The sequence below is a fragment of the Hemibagrus wyckioides genome, linkage group LG03 (genome assembly GCF_019097595.1).
Source record: "Hemibagrus wyckioides isolate EC202008001 linkage group LG03, SWU_Hwy_1.0, whole genome shotgun sequence".
Taxonomy (NCBI): domain Eukaryota; kingdom Metazoa; phylum Chordata; class Actinopteri; order Siluriformes; family Bagridae; genus Hemibagrus; species Hemibagrus wyckioides.
In genome coordinates this window covers 11,301,130-11,326,892 of record NC_080712.1, presented here as the reverse complement: position 1 = coordinate 11,326,892, position 25,763 = coordinate 11,301,130, and the positions used below count along the sequence as shown (strand labels likewise).

At 38.5% G+C, this 25,763-nt stretch overlaps 1 protein-coding gene across 1 annotated transcript; it reads left to right on the top strand.

Annotated features, from left to right (window-relative positions):
- Nucleotides 1–1,231: 1,231 nt before the first annotated feature.
- Nucleotides 1,232–24,660, top strand: oprm1 (opioid receptor, mu 1). Its single transcript, XM_058386390.1, has 3 exons — nt 1,232–1,730; nt 21,685–22,052; nt 23,093–24,660. Exons 1-3 carry the CDS (start codon nt 1,474–1,476, stop codon nt 23,623–23,625), a joined length of 1,158 nt encoding a protein of 385 aa, XP_058242373.1. The 5' UTR covers nt 1,232–1,473; the 3' UTR covers nt 23,626–24,660.
- The last annotated feature ends 1,103 nt before the right edge of the window (nt 24,661–25,763 follow it).

Genomic DNA, 25,763 nt, shown 5'->3' with positions numbered 1-25,763 from the left:
AAACAATTTAAGCAGTAAAGGTACTCATGTGCTGTCCTAAATTATAAAATACATACTAAATGTGCCCATGACAAAACCCCACAGCAACAAGTAATGGTGTGGTTTAATACCCTTTTTCTGAGAGTGAAATGTTTAACATTTATTGTTTAATTCAGGTCTAGTTTGACTTAATTGGATATTACAGGTTTTCATTTATAGCTAGGAATTAGTTGTTGGGAAAACATTTAATTATTCACCTGATTTAATCTTTGTTATATTTAAATGTTTAGAGTAATGTTCTTTCTATTCAGTCACCCAGCTGAGGGTACGGGAGCGGATGCTTCAGCACTTTCACACCACTTACAGAATGACAGATATCACAACCTGCAAATGGCTTTACCCTAAGGACTGGAATGCTGGGAAATTACTTAACATATTTTTAGACCATAATTCAATCCATTTAACATTTCCAAGGAAAATAAGGTCATGCAGCCTTGCATTAGGCTACCATTATCAAAATGAATTACTGGTGGAGTAATAGGGTCTGTACTGTTCCAACATGACATAGGACTCTTTGTTAATTTTATTATGAAATGGCATTAAACATTGAAGCAAACTGTAAAAGCAGAAATTGTATTAGTGTGTGGGTATTGTTAGGGATGGAGGCTAGTTTGTTCTGCTTGTGTGGATTTAAGTGATCAGGGCACATTTTATAGAACTGTGGTACCCTGCTGTAGGTCTTCTAAATTAATGTAGACAGATTAATTAGCATACAGATGAATTAGTAATAAGCACCAGCTCAAGCAATTTCATGCATAAGAAGTCTGCTGGCATTTGGTCTGGTTTGCGGAGTCATAAAAACACATGACATCATCGTGAGCACTCGACAGCCTTAAAATAAACACCGGTGCAAAGTTTTTGACCCTTTAAATGGGATCTCTGAGAAGTGGAAATCCTGTGAGTTATTAGTGGTTTATATATACCTGGCGTTTATCTCATCGTCTTTTGAGCACCATAACGCAAACTAAAATTCCATTGTGTCCTTATGCATTTTGGCACCAGGTCATCCCATGTTACAACCTGGACACACCACTAATAAATCAATTTGACCGAAGGGCTTGGACTGGGTCCGCGATCGCGCTGCGTCTCAGGCGCACTTCTCACGCGCGCTTCAAAAGCCCGAGCCTTGGGTCACGTGCCTTTCGCCCGTGACGTCATTTTGTCAGATAAAAATGAGAAACAGAAGCCCTCCTATCCATTTGTATGTTGTGTTACGCCGATAGGACAGGACGTATTGGCTAAGTGATCAGACAGTGGTGCACCGCGGTGTGCGCACGAGGATCTCGCGCGTTTAGCTCATCGAAGCGGCACGGAGACCGGCGCGCGCTCTGAACAGCGCATTGAACTGAACAGGTGTCGATAGAGGAGAGAGAGAGAGAGAGAGAGAGAGAGCGGTACATCGCAACACAACTCGAACCGAGTCCACCGAGAGCCATGGAGAGCATGGTGAACGTCTCAGCGCCTCTCTCTCACCTCTCCCATCTGTCCAACATCAGCGCTTTCTGTCCCAACTTGAGCTCCGGTGGTGGCTGGAACGCGACTCTATTGGAGAACAGCACGTGTGAGCGATCCACCGACGCGAACAAAGGCTCGACCCCTGTCATCATCGCCATCATCATCACCGCGCTTTACTCCATCGTGTGTGTGGTGGGGCTGGTGGGCAACGTGCTCGTCATGTATGTGATCATCAGGTAAGACCTGCGAGGATGGCTCAGGTCAGCAGCACTTTCCTGACCATGACAACCCCACCCCCAAAACAAACAAACAAACAAACACAAACACTTCTTTCTGCAAGTAATGTAATACATTACCTGTTAAGTCTTATCTATTGTCATTGATATTTAATATTCAACACTAACCTATCAGAAAACAAAACACTAGACTGGACACTCTCAGAAATAAAGGTACCAAACTGTACTTTTCATTGCTTTTCATATATCGTGTACCTTTTTTCTTGCATGTTGGACTTTTATCGCAAAGATACTTCAGTGGTCCTTAAGGTACAACTGTAATACTTTTTACAAGTATAGATGTACAAACTAAGCAAACAAAAGCACCAAAGGGAGAAGTACAGTTTGATACCATTATTTCTGAAAGTCTATGTTTCCCGATAAACCACACACTAGGGAAAATCGAATTCAAACTTAAATTATTTTGGTGCGTATTCACTAACCATTTGATTGATTTGGGAATGAAAATGTACCTGACATTTGAGTGCTATTCAGTACTTTACATAGTTACATAGTGATATTATGTGCTAAATGGTCAATACTGTTTAATGCTATTCAGTGATTATTAATGCTTTGACATGCCGCTGTGGAAGTGTTTGCTAACTGTGAGTAAATATGTGTGTTAAAATGGAAGGCAATATCCTCCTGGAGTGCATGAGCACATGCTGAAAGATTTACACAAACTGTTAGACATGTTTAGTGATATGCAGTGATGTAGAGTACACTCTCAGGGGAAAAAAAAGGGACTAACATTAGTCTTTACCCTTCAGTATAAAAAAGGCCAGTCTTTGAAGTTGTACCCTCAAAGGTATGTTGGTGGTACAGAAAATGCCTCCAGAAAGCATTCATCCCCCATGATTATTTTCTTGCTGTATTGGAAAAACAAATTTAAATATATTAGACTAGATTTCCGTTCCTGTTCATTCTGAAGTGGTTTTCTACAGAAATAATGTATACGGTGACATAATAGTAGATAAGAAGTTCTAAATGCAAGAGCCATATATATACATACATGGTGCACCAATTGTATGCTTTTGCAATAAATATCTCTGACTTTGGCAGGTGTAACAGTTAAAACTGAAGATCAGATCAATCCTTCTGTCATGAAGACAGAGTAACTGCCTGTAAAGCAATGAGATGAAGTAGTTAGGGGGAACATAGATAGATCAAGTTGTTACTGCATTGGCAATTCTTTGAACCTTCATAGGAGTAATGTGAAATCCATTATAACAAAGTGGAAAAAATATGGCGCTACCAAGATCAGGCCAAACTGAGTGCTTAAGCAGGAAGGGCCAATGTTTTCCAAGCTAGAACACTGGAGAACATGTGCAGACTTTTACCATAACAATAGCTCTTCACAGATCCAGCCACTGTGGCCAATCAGCCAGGACGAGGTCACTTCCATGTTTGAAAATTTGATCAGACAAATCTTAAGCCATGTAGGGTCAAAAGCCAAAAGAAAATGTTTGGTGTAAACCAAATACAGGTAACACCATTCCTGTGACCAAACACAGTGGTGGTAGCACCATGCTCTAGGGTTGCTTTTCAGCAGGAGGAGCTTGTTGTCATCATATCCAACATGGATGCTGAGGAGACCCTGTTCCAGTCATCTTCATTTAGACTGAAAGTATATGTTCCAACAGGACAATGAGTCAAAGCACATGACAAAAACTACTACAGAAAGCTTGGAGAAAAAAATAAAAAGGTTTGTGTGTTGGAATGGCAGAGTCAAAGACCATGCTTAAATGTAATTGAAAATCTGTTTGACCTGAAAATTGCTGCCTATCTGCATTCTGCAAATAATTCGGTTATAGCTTAATTAGGTTAAAAGCTTATAGAGACAAGACTGCTTAAAACTAATATTTCTGCAAAAGAACAGTTCGTATTGGGGGAGTGCAAATACTTATGAATTAAGCAATATTATACCTTTGTGATATGCTTAAATTGTAGTGGTGGTGGTGCGATACAGTAAAAAGAAGCTGTATATCTGTATAGCCTCACTGTATATGTTTTACCTGCCTCATTTTCTTTATGTTATTGTACAAATGAGGATAATTTGTGTACATTTGTGTCTAATAGAACAAAAAGTATAGAAACAGTACCTTTTTTCTGACACTGTACAGTTCACTGATGTACTTCTTGGCAAGAACTGTATCACTGGCTTGTCCACCTGCGGGAACCATTAACGGTTCTTTGTACGTATTACAACAGGGGGTTTTGAGAGACTGAAAGAAAAGTTAAATCTCGATTATTCAGTCAGTTCTCTAGTACAGTGTTATTTCCAGCACGGTTCAGGATCATAACTATTCAGTGATATTTGATGTTTTGTTATACTCAGAACCTTTCAATGCAGTTCAATGAACTTTAGTGCTGTTCACTGACTTTCACTAATGTTCTGCGTTAATTAGCAGTGAGCAGTGACATGTGTAAATACAGCTGTCTGATTGCTTTTGGTAAGACCTTTGTGTCATGGGCCTTAAACAAAAAAGCCACAAAGCAACTTGTTTTTGCAGTGTTTGCTAATATGACTTCATGATGGCTGTGTAGTTGAAGAACGAGACAATACACAGGATTAAATGATACATTGTGGTGCAGCAGGTATTGTTTCCATCTCATGGCTCCAGGCTTCCTAGTTTGATCCTGAACTTGTGTTCCGATCTTCATGGAGGTTTTTCACATGTTCTCTGTGTATGTCCTTTGGGCGCTCTGGTTTTCTTCCAACTCTCAAAAACAGGCCTGTAGATTGACTACGCTAAATTTCCCCTAGGTATGAATGAGTATGTGAATGTGTGTATGTGTGTGTGTGTGTGTTTGCATGACTTGTGATGGACTGGCTTCAATTCAGAATGTATTCCCACCTCATACGAAGTGTTCCCGGGATACTTTCAAGCCCCTGGATTCATAACGAATTAAAAAAAAAGAAAAAGAAATAAATGAATTATCTCTAATTTATCATGGGATCAGAACATTGATTTAAAGTTTATGAAAGCGCTTCACTTGATGCACCCTGCGAGGATGCTGTACTCAGTAGCACAGGAAATTGGAATTAGTTTCCGATTTTTCAGGATGTTTAAGATTTCATCATATCTTTGCTACTGATAAAAATTGGCATGCATAATTACAGTAATACAGTACAGACTACAGATCGATGGCTGCACCTAGAGAGAGAGAGGACGTCTTTAACACTGAATTACATTCGTTATCTCTAAATGTGTTTCTATAAATTTCTTGCACCATACGTCTCTTCCTGTTTGGGGCATAATCATTGTTTGTGGCCAGGACAACTAGCCATGCTCTGTAAATAGCATGCAGTATCCGGCTTTATTTATATATTTATTTTTTCACATAGGTCAGTCCTGATATTTATGATGACAGGCTAATCTGATAAAGGACAAAGGCCTACATTGGGGCAGTCAGTGAGAAATGGGCTTTTTGTCACATGTCAGGATTTTATGGACTGTTTTTTTAGGATAGCACGACAGGTCCCGAGAACTGTTGAATCAGATGTCTGAATCATTTACTGTGATTTATTTGTTTCCTGAATGCTGAGGGCAACTTCGATAATTGTAGTCCGTGTTCCAAACGTGATGTGAACTGTAGACCAAAAATAATAGGAAAAAAAATACACAGTAAACTAATTTGTGCTCTGTGAAAAAAATTCACTAATTTTGAGAGGAAAAGCAACCCATTCTGTGCAGCAGCAACTCGGCTTGCAGGAACAACCTGCCTGTGATTATTAATGACTTGATTGCAGGTCGATACGGGTTTACCGGCCTGTATTATATGCCATTAAGTTAGACCTTAGGGGCCAAGTAAGTACACACTGATACTGTAATACAGGAGCATTTTTAAGGTAATGTTTTTGCCCACTGATACACAGGAGCTGGCATTACCTCCAAAGCATGCTGCTTTTGTCAGTAGCAACCTGTCCCACAGTAGTAATCCAAAAATTCAGCAACTGGTGAATAAAGAAGCAAAGAAAAGCTTGATCGTTCAGTGGGGAAGTGAAAAAGAAAGAAAACAGGTTAGCGGATGAAACATACTCATTAGTGTCAACTAAAATCCGAACATGTGAGGACAATAAGGTTCAATGAAGCATTAAAGTTAAACCGAACAACGCATCAATAAGGTCACTGATTGATTGCTAATAGGATACACATAGAACAGATCCATTTTAAGAGTGATTTGGTTTGATTAGAGAGAGCCTTTGTGTCCCACTGATATTTTCACAAAAAGGTAAAACATTTTTTTAAAAAGTATGCTTCACAACAACCTATGTGCAGATTCATTTCAAATTCATTAAAAATGTTCAACTTCAATTAAAAATTCATTTAAAAATTCATTATAAATGTTCAAATTCAATTAAAAATTCATTTAAACTACAGTGCGCAGTCCACTGCTATACCAGTACATTCAAATACTGCAATTATCCATCAGTCATCCAGTATAGGTTAGGGAAAACGTACATTTTAGTGTCCCACAGCAGTGATATAACACATATTGATGTTCCACAAGAAAATATTGTAAAAAAAAAAAGAAGAAAACTTCCTCTATTGAATTTCCTGAAGCTGGTTGGAGGAGGAAGAGAATCAAATAATTTGGAGCAAATCATGCAAGCGTCCTTAATGTCTTTGTGTAAATTGCTAATTGTATGCTTTAAAACAGCAAATAATTAAGAAAAAATTGTAGAAATTTCCAGCAGATTAACCTTGTAAAAAATGAGAATGTTGTCTGAGATGGGTTATGAATGATGTTAAAAAGCATATTTTATTGGATTCAGTGTTTGAAAATCAAGTAAAAAAAATTCAGTGTCACTTTTAATTGCACAATAATCCTGGAATCACCCTTAGGAGATTAATTATTCAGACAGGTATAAGCTGACATATAGTACATCAATCAAATTAGCACAGGAAGCTACAAGCTAGTGTTTCGTGCCTGTTACACATCATAAATTATTCAGACAGTAATTGCACCTCTCAGCTGAATACCCTGAAAATCGAAAGTTACCACACGAGCATTCAGAAATTCCTATCAGATATCAGTGCCTCCCTCTGCAGTGGATAATTATACTTAGATTCTCACAGCTTCTAGCCCCCACAAATCAACATCCGGTGTTTAGGGGGACCCTTCCACCTGACCAGCAGGAGTGGCTCTGCACAATCATGTGGAAAATCAATTTTTAGTGTGCAGGAAGGGAAACTGAAGAGAATTCTAATAGTGCCTGAGCTCTTTGTTGTCATGGAGAAGCTGGAAGAGCTGAGTTTTTGCACCCGGTGTCCCCTCCTCCATCAGCCATCAGATATCAGACCAGGCTTCCTACAGTAACGAAGGGATGAAGAGAATCTGTGGTGCAGTGAATTCAGCACGAGTGTTCATGTTCGATCCATATGTGTGTCTAGTAATACAATACAGGACACTGATCAGTGTGACTTTAATGAGTTTCCCCTTTTATATGGGGCTTTTAAAAAGAGGCTAATTGCAGATAAGTAGTAAGAGAGCTGTACGACTTCCTGTTTGTTTCCTTCTGTATTTCACACAGATTTATATGCTTCAATCTCTGACAGTATAGTTGAAGTTCCTGTCCATTATTTTATATCGATTTGTGTTTGTCCTGTCAACTGGAGCTTCTACCATTTCCAGCCATGAGTCTCCCAACAATTTGCATGACTCTTTTCTTTCGCTGCCAGAAAGCCAGTGACTAACATAAGCCTACTTGTATACACATGAAAACTCCCTGTGTTACTCCAAATACAGGCTGCAGCTTCTGAATCCTGAGAGCCAAGTGAATGTGTCAGTCAGAAAAAAGCAGAGAGTGAATGCTGAGGTAAAGAAACAGGGTTCAAAACAAGCACTATGTGAAAAGAAAACATGGCTCTTGTGTTGATTTTCAAAGCTTTACTGCAAGATTCAAGATTCAAGAAGCTTTTATTGTCATTTCAACCACATACAGCTGGCGCAGTACATAGTGAAATGAAACAACGTTTCTCCAGGACCTGGTGCTACATAAACATACAACAAGTTCAATACAAAACAACAAACAACACCACAGAGCTAGGACAGAAGTTTGTCTTAGCCACGTAAAGTGCACAGTGTGCAGCTAGGTGCAAACAGAGCATAGACAAGACAGTGCAAAAAAGACAAATAATACAAAATAAATACAATAAAGACAACACAAAAGAACACAGGACACTTAGCGCTGAAAAGAAATAAAAGAACGTGTACTGGAATGTAAGTGAAATAAAATAGATAAAGTGAAATGATGTAAAAAAAAGTATTGTGCAAAAATATTGTGCAAAAATACACAGCAGCGGTTGAGGTAGTGCAAATAGAATAAACATAAATATAACTATAGCAGCGGATGACAGGTAGAGGTAGTGCAGTAAGTAATGAACAGTATAAATTATGTGTGTGTGTGTGTGTGTGTGCGTCCACACAGTCAAGAGAGAGTGTGTGTATCTGTGTGTGAGAGAGACAGAGAGTTAATATACAGTTCAGTCCTGAGTGTGTGTGTGTGTGTGTGTGAGAGAGTGTAGAACAGTTCAGTCCTGAGTGTGTGTGTGTGTGTGTGTGTGTGAGAGAGTGTAGAACAGTTCAGTCCTGAGTGAGAGTGTGTGTGAGAGTGTAGAACAGTTCAGTCCCGGGTGTTGAGGAGCCTAATGGCTTGAGGAAAGAAACTGTTACACAGTCTGGTTGTGAGGGCCCGAATGCTCCGGTACCTCTTTCCAGATGGCAGGAGGGTGAAGAGTGTGTGTGAGGGGTGTGTGGGGTCAGCCACAATGCTGATGGCTTTGCGGATGCAGCGTGCGGTGTAAATGTCTGTGATAGAGGGGAGAGAGACTCCGATGATCTTCTCAGCTGTCCTCACTATCCGCTGAAGGGTCTTGCGATCTGAGATGGTGCAGTTCCCAAACCAGGCAGTGATGCAGCTGCTCAGGACGCTCTCGATGGTCCCTCTGTAGAACACAGTCAGGATGGGGGAAGGGAGATGGGCTCTACTCAGCCTCCTCAGGAAGTAGAGGCGCTGCTGGGCTTTCTTGGTGATGGAGCTGGTGGAGCTGCACAATTCCCCACTCAGATCGAATCTGTTTATTTTTACGGTTCACATTCATAACCACTCCCATGTGACCCATAGCTGTCCTTAGTATGATGCAGTTGTGAGTTTTTGAGTGATTGTTTCAAACACTACTTAGGCTCTTTCCGTTTTGCATGAATCAATTCCCCAAATAGAAACCAAAGTCACCAATTTCCCCAGCCCTCCACTGATCATATTCACTGCTGTAACTGCCCTCCGTTGTTGTTTCGCTGTGCTGCTCATACTGAATCATAATGATGATGATGATGGTGATGATGAAGATATCCTCATATACTTTCCAATCTGATTCGTTTCAAATCCACATATCAGTTCAGCCTGCTATACATACCGTATGAAATTGTCTCCGGTCGGATCTGAAAAGAAAAAATCTGATCTGTCATATTAAGGCAGAAAATCGGATTTGTGTCATCTCGCCCTGGTAATATGAATGTAGCCTTGGACTCCATTTCCATTTCTTCTTTTGGCTGACGCTTTTATCCCAAGCAACTTCCAAGCCCAGCTGGTAGTCTTAGTTGGCTGAGGCTCTGGCTTGTTTAGGAATTTAAATCTTCCAAATACCAGCTCAGTACCGTAATCACTGAGCTTAATCAAATGTAATGTTCCCATAACAACTGGATTTATTATAATAAGGGCAAACATGGCTGTTTTGAGGAATGTCTGTACATAATTGTGGGGTAACACATGAAGAGACTTCATATAATTTGGACAAAGTATAATTATGCTAACATATCTGCACCTCAAACTGACAACTTGGGATAGCACTATTTTACTAGGGGATTTTTAGAGCATCCAGCCAGTGTTAATAAAAAGTGCGCTCAATACTTTAAACTCTCTGGTCATCTTCCAGCAAACTACAGCAGTATATTAGCTTTCTCATACCCCAGTTCTGGATCAGCGCTTTTGAATGTGTTCAGAGTGGTGTGTCATCTCCCACTGCAAAAATTGGACCATAAGGTTGTAGATTTGCTGCCAAAATATAAACCTTGAACAAAGTCAAAGAAAGATAAGTCAGATAGATTGCAAGTTTGGAATAATGACAGCATGTCAAAGCTACAAGATTGTTTTGAGGACTCATAAATGTTTTATGGCTGCTGTGAAAAATACCACTGACCTGACACTGTAGCAGATACAGTCTACTGGATGTAATTATGTGAAAGTAATGTTTTAACTTTATCTTAATCTTTATCTTAGCAATAATTCAGAGTAAAAGGATCAGATTCGGAAAGCAATGGTACTTAGGTCCAAATTGCACCATATGGTGAAAGGAGATAAACAGGAACAAGCAATCCTCAAGCAAAACTTAAACTATTTCCTTGAGGATTTGTTTTATGGATACAGAAAACGCTGATTGAGTGTAGTTTTGCTGATTATGCACATATAATGTTTAACAAGACTCACTTTGCAGCCAGCTCAGCAAAAGCGAACTTGTAAAGCTCCAGGCCCTGGGGGTCTAATGGATTGTTCAAGGGCAGTATTTTTCAGCTTAAGCCTCTTTTTTAATAAGAGTTCCACTGTTATGGGAATGATCCAAAGGTATTCTGACCAGAGTTTTTACTCTGTGTATGTATGTATTTGCATGGAACGTGCAAGGGCATTGTAGCTCATTGGACTTGGTGGAGTGGTTCTAAAGCTTTGTTTTAGGATTTTAGTTTAGCCTTTAGCACTATCACACACAGAATGCTACAAAAGCTTTCTGATCTTACTCTAATGCTTCACCACTTTTACCACTTACCATTTTGTCATCAGGTATTGTGTGTCGTTTACTTAGCTCAATCTACAGAAATAATATTACTAATATGATTAGGAAATTGAGTCTGGCTAATTCTAAATCTTCTTCTTCGTTTGGCTTTTCCCTTCAGGGGTCGTCAAAGCAAATCATCTCTCTCCACCTATCACATATCACCTTCTGCATCCTCAACATTAGCGTCATATCCTCATTTATTACATCTATATAACCCCTTTTTGGCCTTCCTCTTTGCCTCCTGCCTGGCAGCTCCATATCCAACATTCTCCTACCAATATACTCACTCTCCCTCCTCTGAACACGTCCAAACCATCTTAATCTGGCCTCTCTAACTTTGTCCCCCAAATGTCCAACATGAGGTGTCCCTCTGATGTACTCGTTCCTAATCCTGTCCAACTGTCTCACTCCCAAAGAGAACCTCAACATCTTCAGCTCTGCTACCTCCAGCTCTGACTCCTGTAACTTCCTCAGTGACACTGTCTCTAAACCATACAGCATGGCCGGTCTCACCACTGTCCTGTACACCTTCCCCTTGATTCTCACCGATATTTTCCTATCACACAGAACTCCAGACACCTTTATCCATCCATTCCAATCTGCCTGCACTCACTTCTTTACCTCTTTCCCACACTTTCCATTACTCTGGATTGCTCACCCCAAGTACTTAAACTCCTGTACCTTCTTCACCTCTTCACCCTGTAATCTTACGGTTCCACTTCCATCCCTTTCATTCTAAATATTTATTTTTAAAAATTGATCAATGGCCTCTTTTGCCAAAGAAGCAGAAATTTTTTTTTTTTTTTTGGAAAAAGAGAGATCCTCTACAGCCTTTAGGTCTGCACTAGCCACATTTCCATCAACTGGTGCTTTTCTTTTATCAACAAAGTGAAAATGTGTTTTAAAAAGGTTTGTGAAATTTGCTGTATATGTATATCTCAAATTGTGTACCTTTTGCATCTCATATTTCCTCAGATTCTTCTAAAATGGAGAGGGTGTTCAGAAAATTAGGCTTATTGTCAATGTAAATTCACAAATAGTTAAAATTCTACAATATATCAGAAGACAATACAGTACATCAATCGCAAAGCCATCTATTGTTCACCAGAAATTTGTCGATGATAGGCGCATGATGCCTTTTTTATCTGGGAATGCCTTTTATAAACCTTCACAACATCTGAAGTACAGACATTGATTTTATGCACCATGCTTAACAAAAAGTTTACCATCTTTTGAAATTTTAACAATAATATATTGTGCAACTCCACCAGCTATATTTCATTCCAATTCACTAAACCTTTTTCGCAGAAAAAAGTCTCAGCTGGAAACATACCTTATAAGACCCGCGTATAATGATTTGGTATGGGATTTTTTTCTGGAACATGAAACAGGGAAAGAATACAGGAAACGTACAGATGAAAAAATCTGAGGTGCATGAATTTTTAACCAGGTAGATGGCTCAGCCAGTTCTGTGCTGAAGTTTCTGAGGTAGCAGATTTATAATTTAAGGTTTATTCTGTGAAAATAAACCTAAAGGAAGTGCTTGCTGTGCTTATAAGAAGTGTATCCACTTGCATAAACCAATGAACCATTTGGCTTCCCGAACATCTGCTTCGCATTTCTCACATCCTTATAAGGTCCTTTCTTGCTGCTCTTGTTCATTTTCACTTGTGATTGATTAGTTGCACTTCATCTGCCCTATTTAAACTCTTTATTTTGCCCAGGTTCATTGTGCAGCTTTTCCACTGTATGTCTATATGCAGTTGTGGCCACACAGTGACAGCTCATCATGATGTTAGATGGAAAGGGCAAAAAAATCTAAGATCAATGAATTACTTGACAGCAAAACTATTAGCATTGAGCAATGCATTATATCACAAGGTCTCAGTGGCATAATACGAGTGTTGTAGGCCAAAATATTCACACACAGTCCACTATTCTTTCTTTATTGATTTATTTTTTAAAGTGTTCCACTTCTGTGATGCTCTACTGGGTCCATTTTCTTGCTTAAACCAAAAAGCACTTATTTTCTGCTTAAACAATAAACTTTGCTTGGATAATGTGCACTTAGACTTTCCGTCTACTTTTAGTTTCTCCTTCAAAGGCTATCAGGTCGAGCCAAGACGATATAATACACAATCTGTGCCTATATTATACGTTCCTTCTCATTTCACTTTGTGTAATCAGCTGATATAACTGTCACTGATAGGCTGCATAAATCTACAGTCGGATCTAGAAAGAAACCAGCCCCGGCCCAGCATAACATTCTATATATTTTTTATGCATCCGTGGTGTTGTGCTTGGTTTGACAAAACAATTTTTTCCCATCTGTTTAAAGCAAATTGATTAGGATGCCAAATAATCTTCATTATCTTTGAAAGGCCCAGGTGGCTTAGCCTTGCTGGAATTCATGTTAGCCAGCCCTGAAGCTACTGCTTTCCAGTCAACAATCTGGCAGGCTCTGGTTTTGACCCCCTGGATTTTTTTGGATCAATTTTTGGATGGTGGATTTACTCACTCTGATACTGTAGTTCTAAGGCCCTGGCCATGCCGTCACAATGCTTGCTGGAAAGCCTGTTATGAAACCCTGCAGTTACAGAATTAAAAGCTGACCTTTGACGTTTTCTTGTTAGTGTTTCGTTAGGTGTGAAAGCAATTTGCACGTGCACACTGACGCTAAATCTCGTTATCACACAACAGTCATTTACTAGAACCTTCTCACAGAGCCGGTGCTAGTTCCAAAGGACAAGGCAGTATATGGTTCACAGTAAGATATTTTTCTTTCCTCTCACACTTTTAAAGATAGGTAGAAGATGCAATATTCTGCAATCGCAGAAATGAAAGCTGACTCTTAATAGTTTCATCTCGTTTTGCTTGAATAGGTGCGATAGCCAATTCAGGTGCACTTGCACATTTATTTTAACACCAGTAAGTGAAACAGTTCTCCTGTTAAAAATGCCAGCGTGACATCATTCACCTGTTGACGTAAAATTTTCTCCTCTAGAATCGTCTACGAAACATCAATAATAATTTTAATTATTAATAATGATAATTCACTACAAATTCAACAATTTCTTTAAAATATTATCACCCGTTTCAATAGAATTAAACACCATATGTGGTACTCAGACTACTGTTGTAGTTTCTACTCCTCAGGGGCAGTGTGTAACACTACAGGATTGAGCTACATTTAGATATACAGTACATATAACGTGTTTTTGATCGCTAATTTCAAAGGTTGCAGAAAAATGAATAGCAGAACAGGTCTACCTTTGCCTAATTCATATAATAGGAGCAAGGAATAAAGCATAACTTTGTTGGTATTGATATGAGCACTGATTTCACTATGTTTTTCTTTATATAATTTAATTGCGGTTAAATTTCATGTCCAGTGCAGTTAATGTACTGAACATGTACTGTACTTAGTTTGATTTTGTGATTTCTTGGAAAACATGATGAACTATTTACATTACGCTATGTTAGATTTCAGGTGAAGTCGAGTATGTGTGCACTACAACATTGATCCAGATGAATGAACAAGAAGCCTGGATTACTCATGACTCATTACTCGCACCAAAATAGAGGTTTAGAAACAATTACATGAATCACGGACACATCGCCTGACTTTATAGTAATGTTTGTATTTTAATTAAACAGATCCGAAAGGTTAAAGAGTATATATTCAGAACCGTTAATCTTCATAGCATGAGGCTATGAAACAGATTTAATGTGCCTTAATCGTGCAGCCATAAATGTTAATCCATCCGCATGTCTGTTTAATGTGCAATAAAATATAGATATAGAGAGACAAGCAGTCGTTAGTAGAAGATGTTTTATAACTAATCAATGTTCCATCCGTGACATGAGGTAAAATTTCAGGGAAAGGAAGCTTACCTGGATAGACAGCAAACATCATTGGATGGTCACTGATCTGAACACGTTGACATGGTGATGTGGTAACTGAAAAACGTGTGTGTGTGTGTGTGTGTGTGCGGCCTTTGCTTTTCTGACTATGTGTCATCATACAAAATGTATTATAGATGGGTACCAATTTTTTGACAGTAAACTTAAAAAATAAACTAAAGATAAAAATTCAAAAATCCACGAGAAAATCTATAACCACTCATCAGAAACCTTACCTGAAATTTTTATACTTGTTTTCATACTAGTTTGCTTGGGAGGAGTATTACAGACTTGTGATTCTGAGATCATGTTGGTTTGAAAGTATGGAGATGGCAGTAAGTTTGGGCAGTATGAAAAAATATCTTATATTTCTACAGTACAAGAGATTTATAAGGTGTGTAGGAGATGACATCAGGTTGTATAAAAAAAAGACAGATTTTTATAAACACTGGTACTTATATTCAAAACTATACATTTTCAAAAATATCCAGAAAAAAACATAATTTATTTTATAAAATATTAAAACACTAACACTGAAAATTAAGTCTATCAAAAAATTTAACAGTGTACATTTTATACAAAATGTTAATGTCAGTTCAATAATAAGAAAAGATAGCATGATATCCACAATATATCAAAACAGCAGGTTCTACAATATCCATATTTTATTTTTTCATTTTGCCTAGCATTAGATAACAACCAAAATTGTATTGACCAGTTCTTCAGAAAAAGACTCTAGTAATGTTGCAGACTCATGATTTGTCCTCACACTGGTGCCTCAGGTCATTTACTGAGCCCTAGAAATTATTCATCATTGTTGGTATTATAAAGAGTAGTGCCCCAAGCCCTCTCCACTGATTTTATTCATGCTTTGCATGAACTGTAACTGTAATTATCCTTTCCTAAAGGTCATTAATTTTAGCAGTCTGTTTGCTGTTTTAAAACAGTGTGCCAGAGAATTTGGATTAATTGACTGTGAAGCTAGAATCACTGCTCAATGTAGCAAAACTTCCACGGTGAAAGGTGGGATTCCTTATGTAATGATAAAATAGTCCAAATCTGTCCTGAAAACAAACCTTACAGTTATTTGTGTCTGAGTCCTTCACTTCAGCAATGCTTAGCTCTTTTGCCCAAGCTATTGTATGTAAGAGATTCAATAATCCTCACAGAAGTGATCTGACGTCTGTTTTGATTGTTGAGAGCTCTCTGGAGCATTGGGAAACATGAAAAAAAAAAACAAGCATATACAAACAGAATAAAGAAAACCATCTCTGTATGCTGACTGCACTAAACTTGATTTACAAATCTATAAGACTATTTCTCATACTAAAGTGCCGTAGCGCAGCCTGATCACTATAATTTTCCAGAGTTAGTGATCTCACACACCGGTGCTGTTCTGAAAATCTGCCACTCTCTGGCCTGGACACATATCAGCGTCTGGAGCTGTAACATGAATTGGTTCTTGTCTAGAACTTTCTTAAAGCTTTCTTATTGAAAACTTTCTTAAAAGTAGATTTCAGGTCGGATTCTTCCACCAAACGCTGTTTCAGGGTTTAACTTTTCGAAGCCAGGACGTCCTTTAACCGTAATCTCCTGACCGCAGATTTATTAGTTCCAATTATTTAGGCATCATGCTCATTATTTAAATGTGCCCAGCAATATTCTGGCTTATTTATTCGAGCCCTAAAGCGATTTTTAATTACTGAACTTTCCACTGACAGAAAGCATTAGACCCGAGTCTACATTATTTACAGCCCTACTTGTTTTTGAGTTATTGAGGTTGGAATAAAAAAAACGTGCCATATTAATCAAACTGGCAAATAATTCTAAAACCTCAATAATAAATGGAATTATTTTGTGATTTCCACCGATCTAACACAATAAAAATGCAGACCTTCTGGAAGTCCCCAGACCTGACTTTGAGAGCCAGTGACATGGTTTTGAATATTCGCCAAGCTCTGGCATAGAAAGACAGAAGCAGATGGAGTGTCTGGGTAATCTTTAATGGATTGACTCCAGGTGCTAGGATGGAATTGAGCTCTGGATGATTCAGCCGCAGGCAGACAGAGCACCACCATCTTCATTCTGCATGTAAATGTCGATTATATAAGCTTTAATTAGGCATTTCTATGCTCGACTCCCCCAGATTACATTGTCTTAATCCATTGTAACTGCCACATCCTTTTCCTCCAGTCAGTCTAATGACATTTATTTCAATGGAGCAACTGTCATATTAGAGAAAAGAGGCTTTTGACTACATTGTAGTGGCACTTGTTCTTCCTTCTGGTTTCTTCATTGTTTTATAGAATCCAGCAGCGGTTTGTAATGAAATTGAATGCGTCACGTTGACTAAGTAGATGCCTTAGCAGAACAGATGGTTGTTTTTTTTAAACAGTGTTGCTATACAGTAGATGTATCCAAGTTTATTCAAGATTAGTCATGAGCATTTCTGAGCGTTTCTGTCAAACTCGCTCACTCGAGCAACACCCGTCTGCCATTGCGCAGAAGGGACGCATCACTCAAGAGCATTTACAGATGTTCAGCGTCTCTAGTGACCTTGGTTAGTGTATTTAGCTATCCATATTTGACATTGGGAGAATCAATCTGAAAAAAAAAAAAAACCAAAACATTAAAAAATGATGCATCGATGAGCAGACTCTAAAGAGACAGAAGCGGTTCTGGTGTTCCCTAGCAACAAGCTAATCCTGAGGTTTTGTAATAGAATTGAAAGCCGGGTTTGTCTGTGATAACAATAAATCCTGCTCCACCTGATCACTAGCTTTGGCTTGTGATTCATTTTTTTATGAAAATGGTTTCCGATTTCAATTTCCACCTAATCCAATAATCCACTTGTACTTGAAAAAGAAGGAAACTAAAATGAAATGCAGTCAAAAAAACCTTATGTTATCAGTCAAGCTTTCACTACATGCCTGGGCTCGAAGGCTGTCCGTCCTTCATCAGTATGAAAAATCTACTTCACTTGTCATTTCAGGGTGCTTGACTAGAATTGGCTTTAGAAAAATGGATTTGTGACAAATCCATACATTTTCATCATTTTCATGCCTGATTATTCCATGACATGAGAAATGTGCATGAAGATTCAATTTTTGCCCTGTCAGGATACATCGCCTGTGCCGATGTGAATAATAGTGAACCCATTGGTTTTAACGCTCTGATGCCAGAGAAACACCATCTGTTTGCAGCTGTTTGGGAGAAAGACAGATGCTGCAATTTCCAAATCAGAAACGCTCGAAGCTAATATGACAGTCACGAGGGATCAGTTTTAATGGGTTCCCAGCAAACATCTAAAACCATGAAGATTGACACTGCATATTAGTGATTAGAAGCAGAGTACAGTTCCTCACAAGACTGAAATGCCCGATTACGAGAGGAGTAATTGATCCTTGGGATATTCGCACAATTAGAGACAAACCCTGGTGAGAAAAATAAATGGCAGGATCATTTGTCTGGTGTAAAGAGGTTTTGTATGACTCCATAATCAGAGGTAATGCCTGATAGTCTGTGGTGTCACAATGTTGTGCTACATTACAGTTGAATGAATAAACAGGTACTTTTGTGGGTTGCAAAGATATTTGTGGAATTTACTTTTGAACCTTTTTTTATTGCCAGAGTGACAATTTGCTAAGGGTTACGTTCAGAATGCTAAAAAAAACCCCAAAAAATTCATCCATCTACAGTGCATTTTGTTTTAATCTAACCCAGGTACGCGTACAGTGCAGGGATGTAAACGATTCCGAATACATTATTTGGAATGAACAGCATGCCAGAAAGCTTCAGTGGGTATTTTTTGGAACAGAATAGAGGTATGCATCAGCACTGAGATCCTGTAGGATGCAACAAAAAATGGAAGGTTTTCATTTTCCTACAGATATGACGCTGGGATGCTGCATAGTACACTGACAGTGTGCAAATACATAGAACTTTAATAACCTACCTGTCAGGGTCACTGTGGTATAAACAGAGTGCTGCAGGGATGACATATTGTTGTAGACTAACCCAGAAGTGACCATCACCCTGGTTCCCTCAACCAAAAGCCACTGGATTTTCTATTAGTGCAACTCTGTAATAAAATCTACAAAAGTTTAGGACACCTTTTGTTCAAGATAATCCCAAATAAATGTATGAAATTTGAAGCCTAAATACAATCTCCAGAAATAAAATAAAGTAGGGCTATAAACGAACAACACCATGCCCAGATGTCTGACTTTGTCACCACCACTAAGCTTCTGAAAAGTCTTTCAATCTCTATTTAATAACATGTTCCCTGATAACGATCTACTGTGCTCTTTCTGTGGATAAATCTGAGGCACTAAAAGTCTGCAAGAGTGCGAGTATAAACACAGCGAGGCTGTAGTTTTCCTATTCAGTGTGATGATGTTTAACGTCCCTGACAACCTTTGTTATGAAACAGTCGAACCGCAGGCCTGATTTCAAGCATTTGACCAAAAACCTATTGGTATTTCCATGTTTAGGACTTTTCTTTAATACTATACATACCATTGCATTTCCCCCATCAATTATTGTTGCTAACAAATGAATTAAGCTAAGGATATGTCAGCTAGACATGCCTGATTTGTCCATAAACGCTGTAAATCAATGAAATATTAATAAAAACAGTGAAGATATTTCAAAAGGTCAGCCAAGGTGTTCTATTTCCATGAAACAAGTTAATGCTATCAAAACACTGACTTATGTGGATCCAATCAAGTGTTTTACTTGACATTTAAAATAATAACAGTTAGTCATCATGCCATTATGACTATTAGATACCATAAAGTGCATACATTTATAATAAAAAAAACACCCAGGTATGTATCATATCAGTGCAAATGAGAGTGCCAAGGATATCAAAGGTAATAGTTGTATAGCAGAGATGTTTTCTGATTTATTTTCTGAATTTGACCCACTGGGATTAAGAATGGCTATGTAGGCAAGCTCTTACCGAATTAAATCAGAAGATTACGTCAGGTCTGAAACATTGACGGTCATTGACCTTCATGAACGTGTTAAGCACACGGGGCTGTGACGTTCTGTGCTATTTCATCTGTGACAGTCAACTAAACAGTGCAGCCTTATTCATCAGATGCGCCTGCGTCTGCAGACATTGTTATGTTGGAAGCACATACCAGCCAGGATTTTGTTTACCTCCAGCTGATGTGTCTGGAATGAGCTAGACTTTATATTTTATCTCTGTTTTATCGCAAGATTCAAATAGTAGTGTTTCAAACTGGTGAACCCTTGCTTTTCTTTTCATAGCATAATGGTTTAATCTAAAACAAATAAGCTAATCTACCATGAGCTTTTTGCATATTTTGCAGGAGGCTTTAAAAGCCGTTTCAGAAACTCCGTGGCCATAAATAAGTCCATAAAAGCATAAATGCACCCTTCTGCACTGAGTAATTCACTGTCTGAGCTCATTAGCATAAAATGCTTTCAGATCGTCAATATAGAAAGATAGCAAATTATTTTCCTGCACAGAAACCAGATGCTATACTTATGAATTATGCATTATTCTCATTAAGTACCTATTTTCATAGACACTGGAGAGCACTTAAAATCTCATTTTAATAGTCTAGACACAACTGCCCCTTTCCAAGCAGCGACTAACTTTCCTGATTAGAAAATCTTTCAGATGAGAATTTATGCATAAGCCTTCTTTCTTCCCTTGAAATGAAAATATTCAAAACGCAGTGCAAATGCCACTCCTTATAAATTGTGAAGGCTTTCCTATGAGATGACGAAAATTGCAAGCATCTTTGTGTACTTTGTCTCATTTGGTGCAGACGTTAGTGATAAAATTGGGTCATTATTATCAGAGATGGGCTCATGCTTTATATGACACGCTGAAAGCGGCTGAGTTGAATCTTCCAAAACGGGCATTTCTATGCACAATAGAATAGTCTCCTATTAAAATGCACGCTCTGCCTCACCTCTATATCTACATCTCTGTCATTTCAATACTTCCAGATTACTTTAAAGACCTCAGTAATTATCAGCATTTATTTCAAAGTGGGGAAGCGTTCCCATATTCATCCGCTCCTATGAGAAAAGCCTGAGAAATGAGGTGATATGCTGACGCCTAATTATGATGAGAGCTGTGTAAGTCAGGGAGAGAAATGAATCACGAATTGGATATTGAGTACGCAAGTACAGTATATATATATATATATGTATTCAATATGAGTTTTTATATTAATATCTTTAATAAAAGGGCTGCAGATGACTATCAGTCTAAAATTATGCTGTAACATCATATGAGTGTGTTAGTGGTGTAATGCAGTGTCTGTGTCTGTAGTGCTTCAGTTAATCACACCTCTATCAGTATTATGAAATTATATTAAACCTTATGTAAGCAGAAGGTTTGTTTATATATATATATATACATATATATATATATATATATATATATATATATATATATATATAAATTAGGGATGTGTGCAAGACAGTATCTTATTTTTAATAAAAAAATATCCTGCTTAGATAGATATAGAAGTTTTGTTTATACCTGCCTTTCATCAGATTCAGGACTCTATTAGCTTTTAGTGGGAGATGTTTTTCCCTATGCTGGATAAACTTACACAGAATTTTAGTGGTTAAAGATAACAGCTTCATATTTTAGTCGCTTATAAACAAGCACTTGAGGCGTCTCAGCGAGCAGAAATGGGTTTGATATCAACATTTACTTTGAAGAAACTTTTTAATGTAACTTTTCTATGAATATTTTGCCCCTGGTAGGCTAGGGAAAAACATGAATACTTATGAAAAACTACAAATCCTTAAAGCTCCGATTCCTACTTTCATATGAGCCATTAACCAGCACTGTGGACTGTGAAAAAATTCATTCGGAAATTCAAAGCTGGACATCCCCAAAACAAAAAAATAAAAATTTTTGGGCTCTGGTAAAAAGAGCAAAAACACATAAAAACCTTCTGTGGAAAAATTCAGTAGTGCGCCTCCCATTCGTATCTGAATCTGTTCAGTCCTAATAAAGTATTTATATTCAGTTACATATCCATACGTATTTGTAATATTATAATCCATCATTTCTACCATTAATTAAATTTTCTTTACATATAAATTGTTCAATTCTATCATCTTTGAAAATGATTCACAAAATGAACTTCTATTTAATGCAGCACTTCTGTTCACCACAGATACACCAAAATGAAGACCGCGACAAACATCTACATCTTTAACCTGGCCCTGGCAGATGCTTTGGCTACCAGTACCCTCCCCTTCCAAAGTGTCAACTATCTCATGGGTACCTGGCCTTTTGGGGACATCCTGTGCAAGATAATCATGTCCATTGACTATTACAACATGTTTACAAGCATCTTCACATTGACAACTATGAGTGTAGACCGCTACATTGCAGTGTGCCACCCTGTGAAAGCTCTGGACTTCAGAACCCCCCGCAATGCCAAGATCGTCAACATCTGCAACTGGATCCTGTCGTCTGCCATCGGTCTGCCAGTCATGGTCAGGGCTTCAACTATTACTACACTCGACTTCCACAACAGCGGTATGTGTGAAATTACTGTGTAATTCAAACACCTTATATAAATGTGTTTGTAGGGACTCTTTCTTTGAAGCCAACAATACAGTGCCTTGCATAAGTGTTCAACCCCGTAGACATTTCCACATTATTTTGTAGTGTAGTTCCAACCTGGAACTGAAAATTACTTAATTGTCCTACATCTAGGCCAAATAGCCGATAATACTAAATTGGGGGTAAATATTTTGCACAATAAATGACACCTGAGAGTTTCATCATGAAGAGCAGTTAGCTATCAAAGCACGTCCAGGACAGATTTCTGGAAAAGTAGACCAGGTGACCAAAAGTATATGGACATCTTGCCATCACACCGTTATGCGGCTCTTCTAAACCGTTACAACAAATTTGGAAGCACACGGTTGTCTCAAATGTCTTTGTAAAGTGTAGTATTAAGATTACCCATGATTTAAACTAAGGAGCCCAAATTTGTTTAATGCCACTGTACAAAAAGCAAGGTCTATGAAGGTAGGTTGATGTGGAAGAAATTGAGTGGATTTGGGTCCTCAACTCGACTTCACTGAACACCTTTGGGATGAATTGGAACACCAGCTGCATGCCTCCTCAGCTAACCTAATATCAGTGCCCGATCTCAATAACACTCTTGTGGTGGGGAGAGTGCAGAATTCCCATGGCTGCATTAAAAAATCCTGTAGAAAGCCTGCTCAGATGAGTGCAGACCACAGAGGAAGGTGAGGACACAAGTCTGTATTAATGACCGTGTTTTTGGTATGAGATAAACACAGCAAGCACATATAAGTCTGATGGTCAGATGTCCACATACAATGAGCTTCTTGTATGTTGGAATGGTTTCTGAAAGCATTTAATTCATTATATACTAAGTAAAAAATGTGAGACCAATTAATGGAAAAAACAATATACAAAATGTGTTCATAGCATAATAGAGGCATTGTTTCTCATAATTTTTCACATATCTGAAGATAATGCACTGCTATTTTAATCATGTTTCATGTGCCATTTTCTGCTCATCCTTTCTCACACTGCATTAGGCATTGTAGATTGCACTCTCGTGTTTCCTCACCCATCCTGGTACTGGGAGAACCTGCTAAAGATCTGCGTTTTCATCTTTGCCTTCATAATGCCTGTTTTGATTATCACGGTGTGCTACGGTCTGATGATCCTCCGCCTGAAGAGCGTTCGCATGCTGTCCGGCTCAAAGGAGAAGGACCGCAACCTGAGGCGCATCACACGCATGGTGCTGGTTGTGGTGGCCGTCTTTATCGTGTGCTGGACCCCCATCCATATCTTTGTGATCATTAAGGCCCTGGTGACCATCCCCAACTCTTTGCTGCAGACCATCACTTGGCACTTCTGCATCGCATTGGGTTACACCAACAGCTGCCTCAACCCGGTGCTCTATGCCTTCCTGGACGAGAACTTCAAGCGCTGTTTCCGCGAGTTCTGCATACCCAGTCCGTCAGTGCTGGACCTGCAGAACTCGATGCGTTCGACGCGCACCCGCAATCCCCAGCGCGAGGCTCAGTCCAGTCCCACAGTAGACCGAACCAACCGGCAGGTATGACTAGCAGTGGAGATGTCATCACTGGATTTGCGCTGCCAGCCCAGTGTTGACATCAACTCAGAACTCACACAAGTCACCACAGGTCTCTGAGCTCGGGTCAGCTGTGATGGTCATGGAAATCTCCCATGCCAGTCTAGATTCTTTCTAAAAGCTACATTTCATATGCTAAAGTAGCGTGACTCTTCAGCTTGAGGTGAAGTTGAATTCTTAGAATTATAGCGTACCAAGCGGAAACCTTACCTGAGCACAAACGTTTCCACGAAGTCAGATAATAAATAGCCCAGAATTGCTTGTGCACACATCTGCCATGTTGTCCATTAGACCAATTATGTTTTATAGACCAACATATGCTGTATGATAACCGCTGCATTTGTGCGTCTCTTTTTTCTCTGACTGTTTGTTTGTCGATGTGCAATCAGAAAAAGGACTGAAAAGGTTTTATCTTCATCTCCAGTTTCTGTAATGCTGTAAATACACTGTAAATAATATTTTCTTAAACAAAATCAGTGCTTTATATTTGTCATAATGTGCCATTGGATTCAATTAAATAGCCTAGATATTTATAAACATATATATACTGTATATCAGCGATTTAACTGGCATGTCACATCCACACATTACCACATGTTACCAAGCAGTATAATATTAAAGGTGTTGTTTTTTCAGCCGGTCCGCCTGCACTGCAATGTACTTTTTTCTTTTTTTCCTTTTTCTTTACTATACATGATTATTGTTAGGCTAGGCTTGTAGTACTTTGAATGCACAATGTGAACAGTTTTTGTTCTTTGACATGGCACATATGCAATTGTCATGCTTCAGTGGTGACAGATTATGTATGTGATTATGCAAACGTGTTATTTGTCAAATCTGATTTGTAAGATATTAATGAAATTTACATCGCTGAACTAAAATATCTTGAATTTGCTTTGCTTGCATGGCAACATTTTTGTTCTGACAAAGATATGAACAGGTTGTATTTTCTATGTGCTACTGAGTTTTTCATTTTTTCGTCCGAAATAAATTATCCGTTGTGAATTGCAAGTTTCTCTTCATGTCACTCGACTGAAATTTGCAGCACTTAACAGAAATATGCGACACAGACATCTGAGCATCGTCGTTTAGACAGATTAAAGGTTCATGCATTACTAAGGTTTGGAACTGCAAAGGTCTCCCCATGCTGATTTTTCCCATGGCGCATTCTTTCACTTGCTCTCCTTTGTGACAGATATTCATAGGACTGTGAATTTTTTGTTTCAAATGCAGCTCACAGAGAGTTTCTTCCAGTAATGAGCCCAATACAGGGAGGTGATGAGATGAGATTTGTTGTTTTTCTCATGTGGTGCACAGCATATCTGTGCTGCTTTAACCACCGAACCACGTCTTCAAAATTTTCAACATTACAGCATTAAAACAAAATGCCCTTACTTCATACATACGAATAAGATTTTTAATTAAATTTTAATTAAAAAATAAACTGTGCAATATTCTCATAGCTTTTAGGAAAATGCTCTACTTTGTATAATTGTAGATACGGACAACAGCTCTGAGCATAAATGCAGGTGCTGTACAATTTCCACATTTCCACATGCACAATATAATCTGCTGATTTTTATGTAAGTGGTCAAGTGGGCCAAAACCATGCCATAAAAATGTCCTTTACGGTATAACTGAGCTGCAGAACCCTTTCACTGTTAGATTTAAGCAATCTGGACTGCTGAATTTCATGCACAACTTATCGAATATACCGTCTAGGGTGACTCATCTGATAATATTACTTTTTACACATCTCTATAGGCCTGTGTCTGTGCTTTATGGACCACAGCACCCTTAAATGTGCATTTATCTTTGTAATGAGGGTTTTTTTGCCCTGCAACCCTACCATAATATCCCTTCCTGTGCAGTTGTTCTTGCTGACAGTCTGATCACGTCCTGCATTAACATTCTCAGTCATCTGAAGAGCAGTTGCTCTTCTGCTTTCCACACATCACACTAATGCACAAGCCTCGCTGTCAACGAATGTGCACTTTCCACTACAGTGTCCAATCCTATTTACTGCTGTCTTTCCTACAGATCTAAACAATGTCTACTTCGTCACTTTAGTGACTGGTATTTTTGAAATCTTTGTGACATAAGCTTCT

Bases quoted from the DNA above. Each gene is read 5' to 3' on its own strand.
- oprm1 (XM_058386390.1), top strand. From the start codon at position 1,474: ATGGAGAGCATGGTGAACGTCTCAGCGCCTCTCTCTCACCTCTCCCAT. The intron at 1,731-21,684 runs GTAAGACCTGCG...TGTTCACCACAG, and splicing joins GTCATGTATGTGATCATCAG to ATACACCAAAATGAAGACCG. The intron at 22,053-23,092 runs GTATGTGTGAAA...ACACTGCATTAG, and splicing joins ACTCGACTTCCACAACAGCG to GCATTGTAGATTGCACTCTC.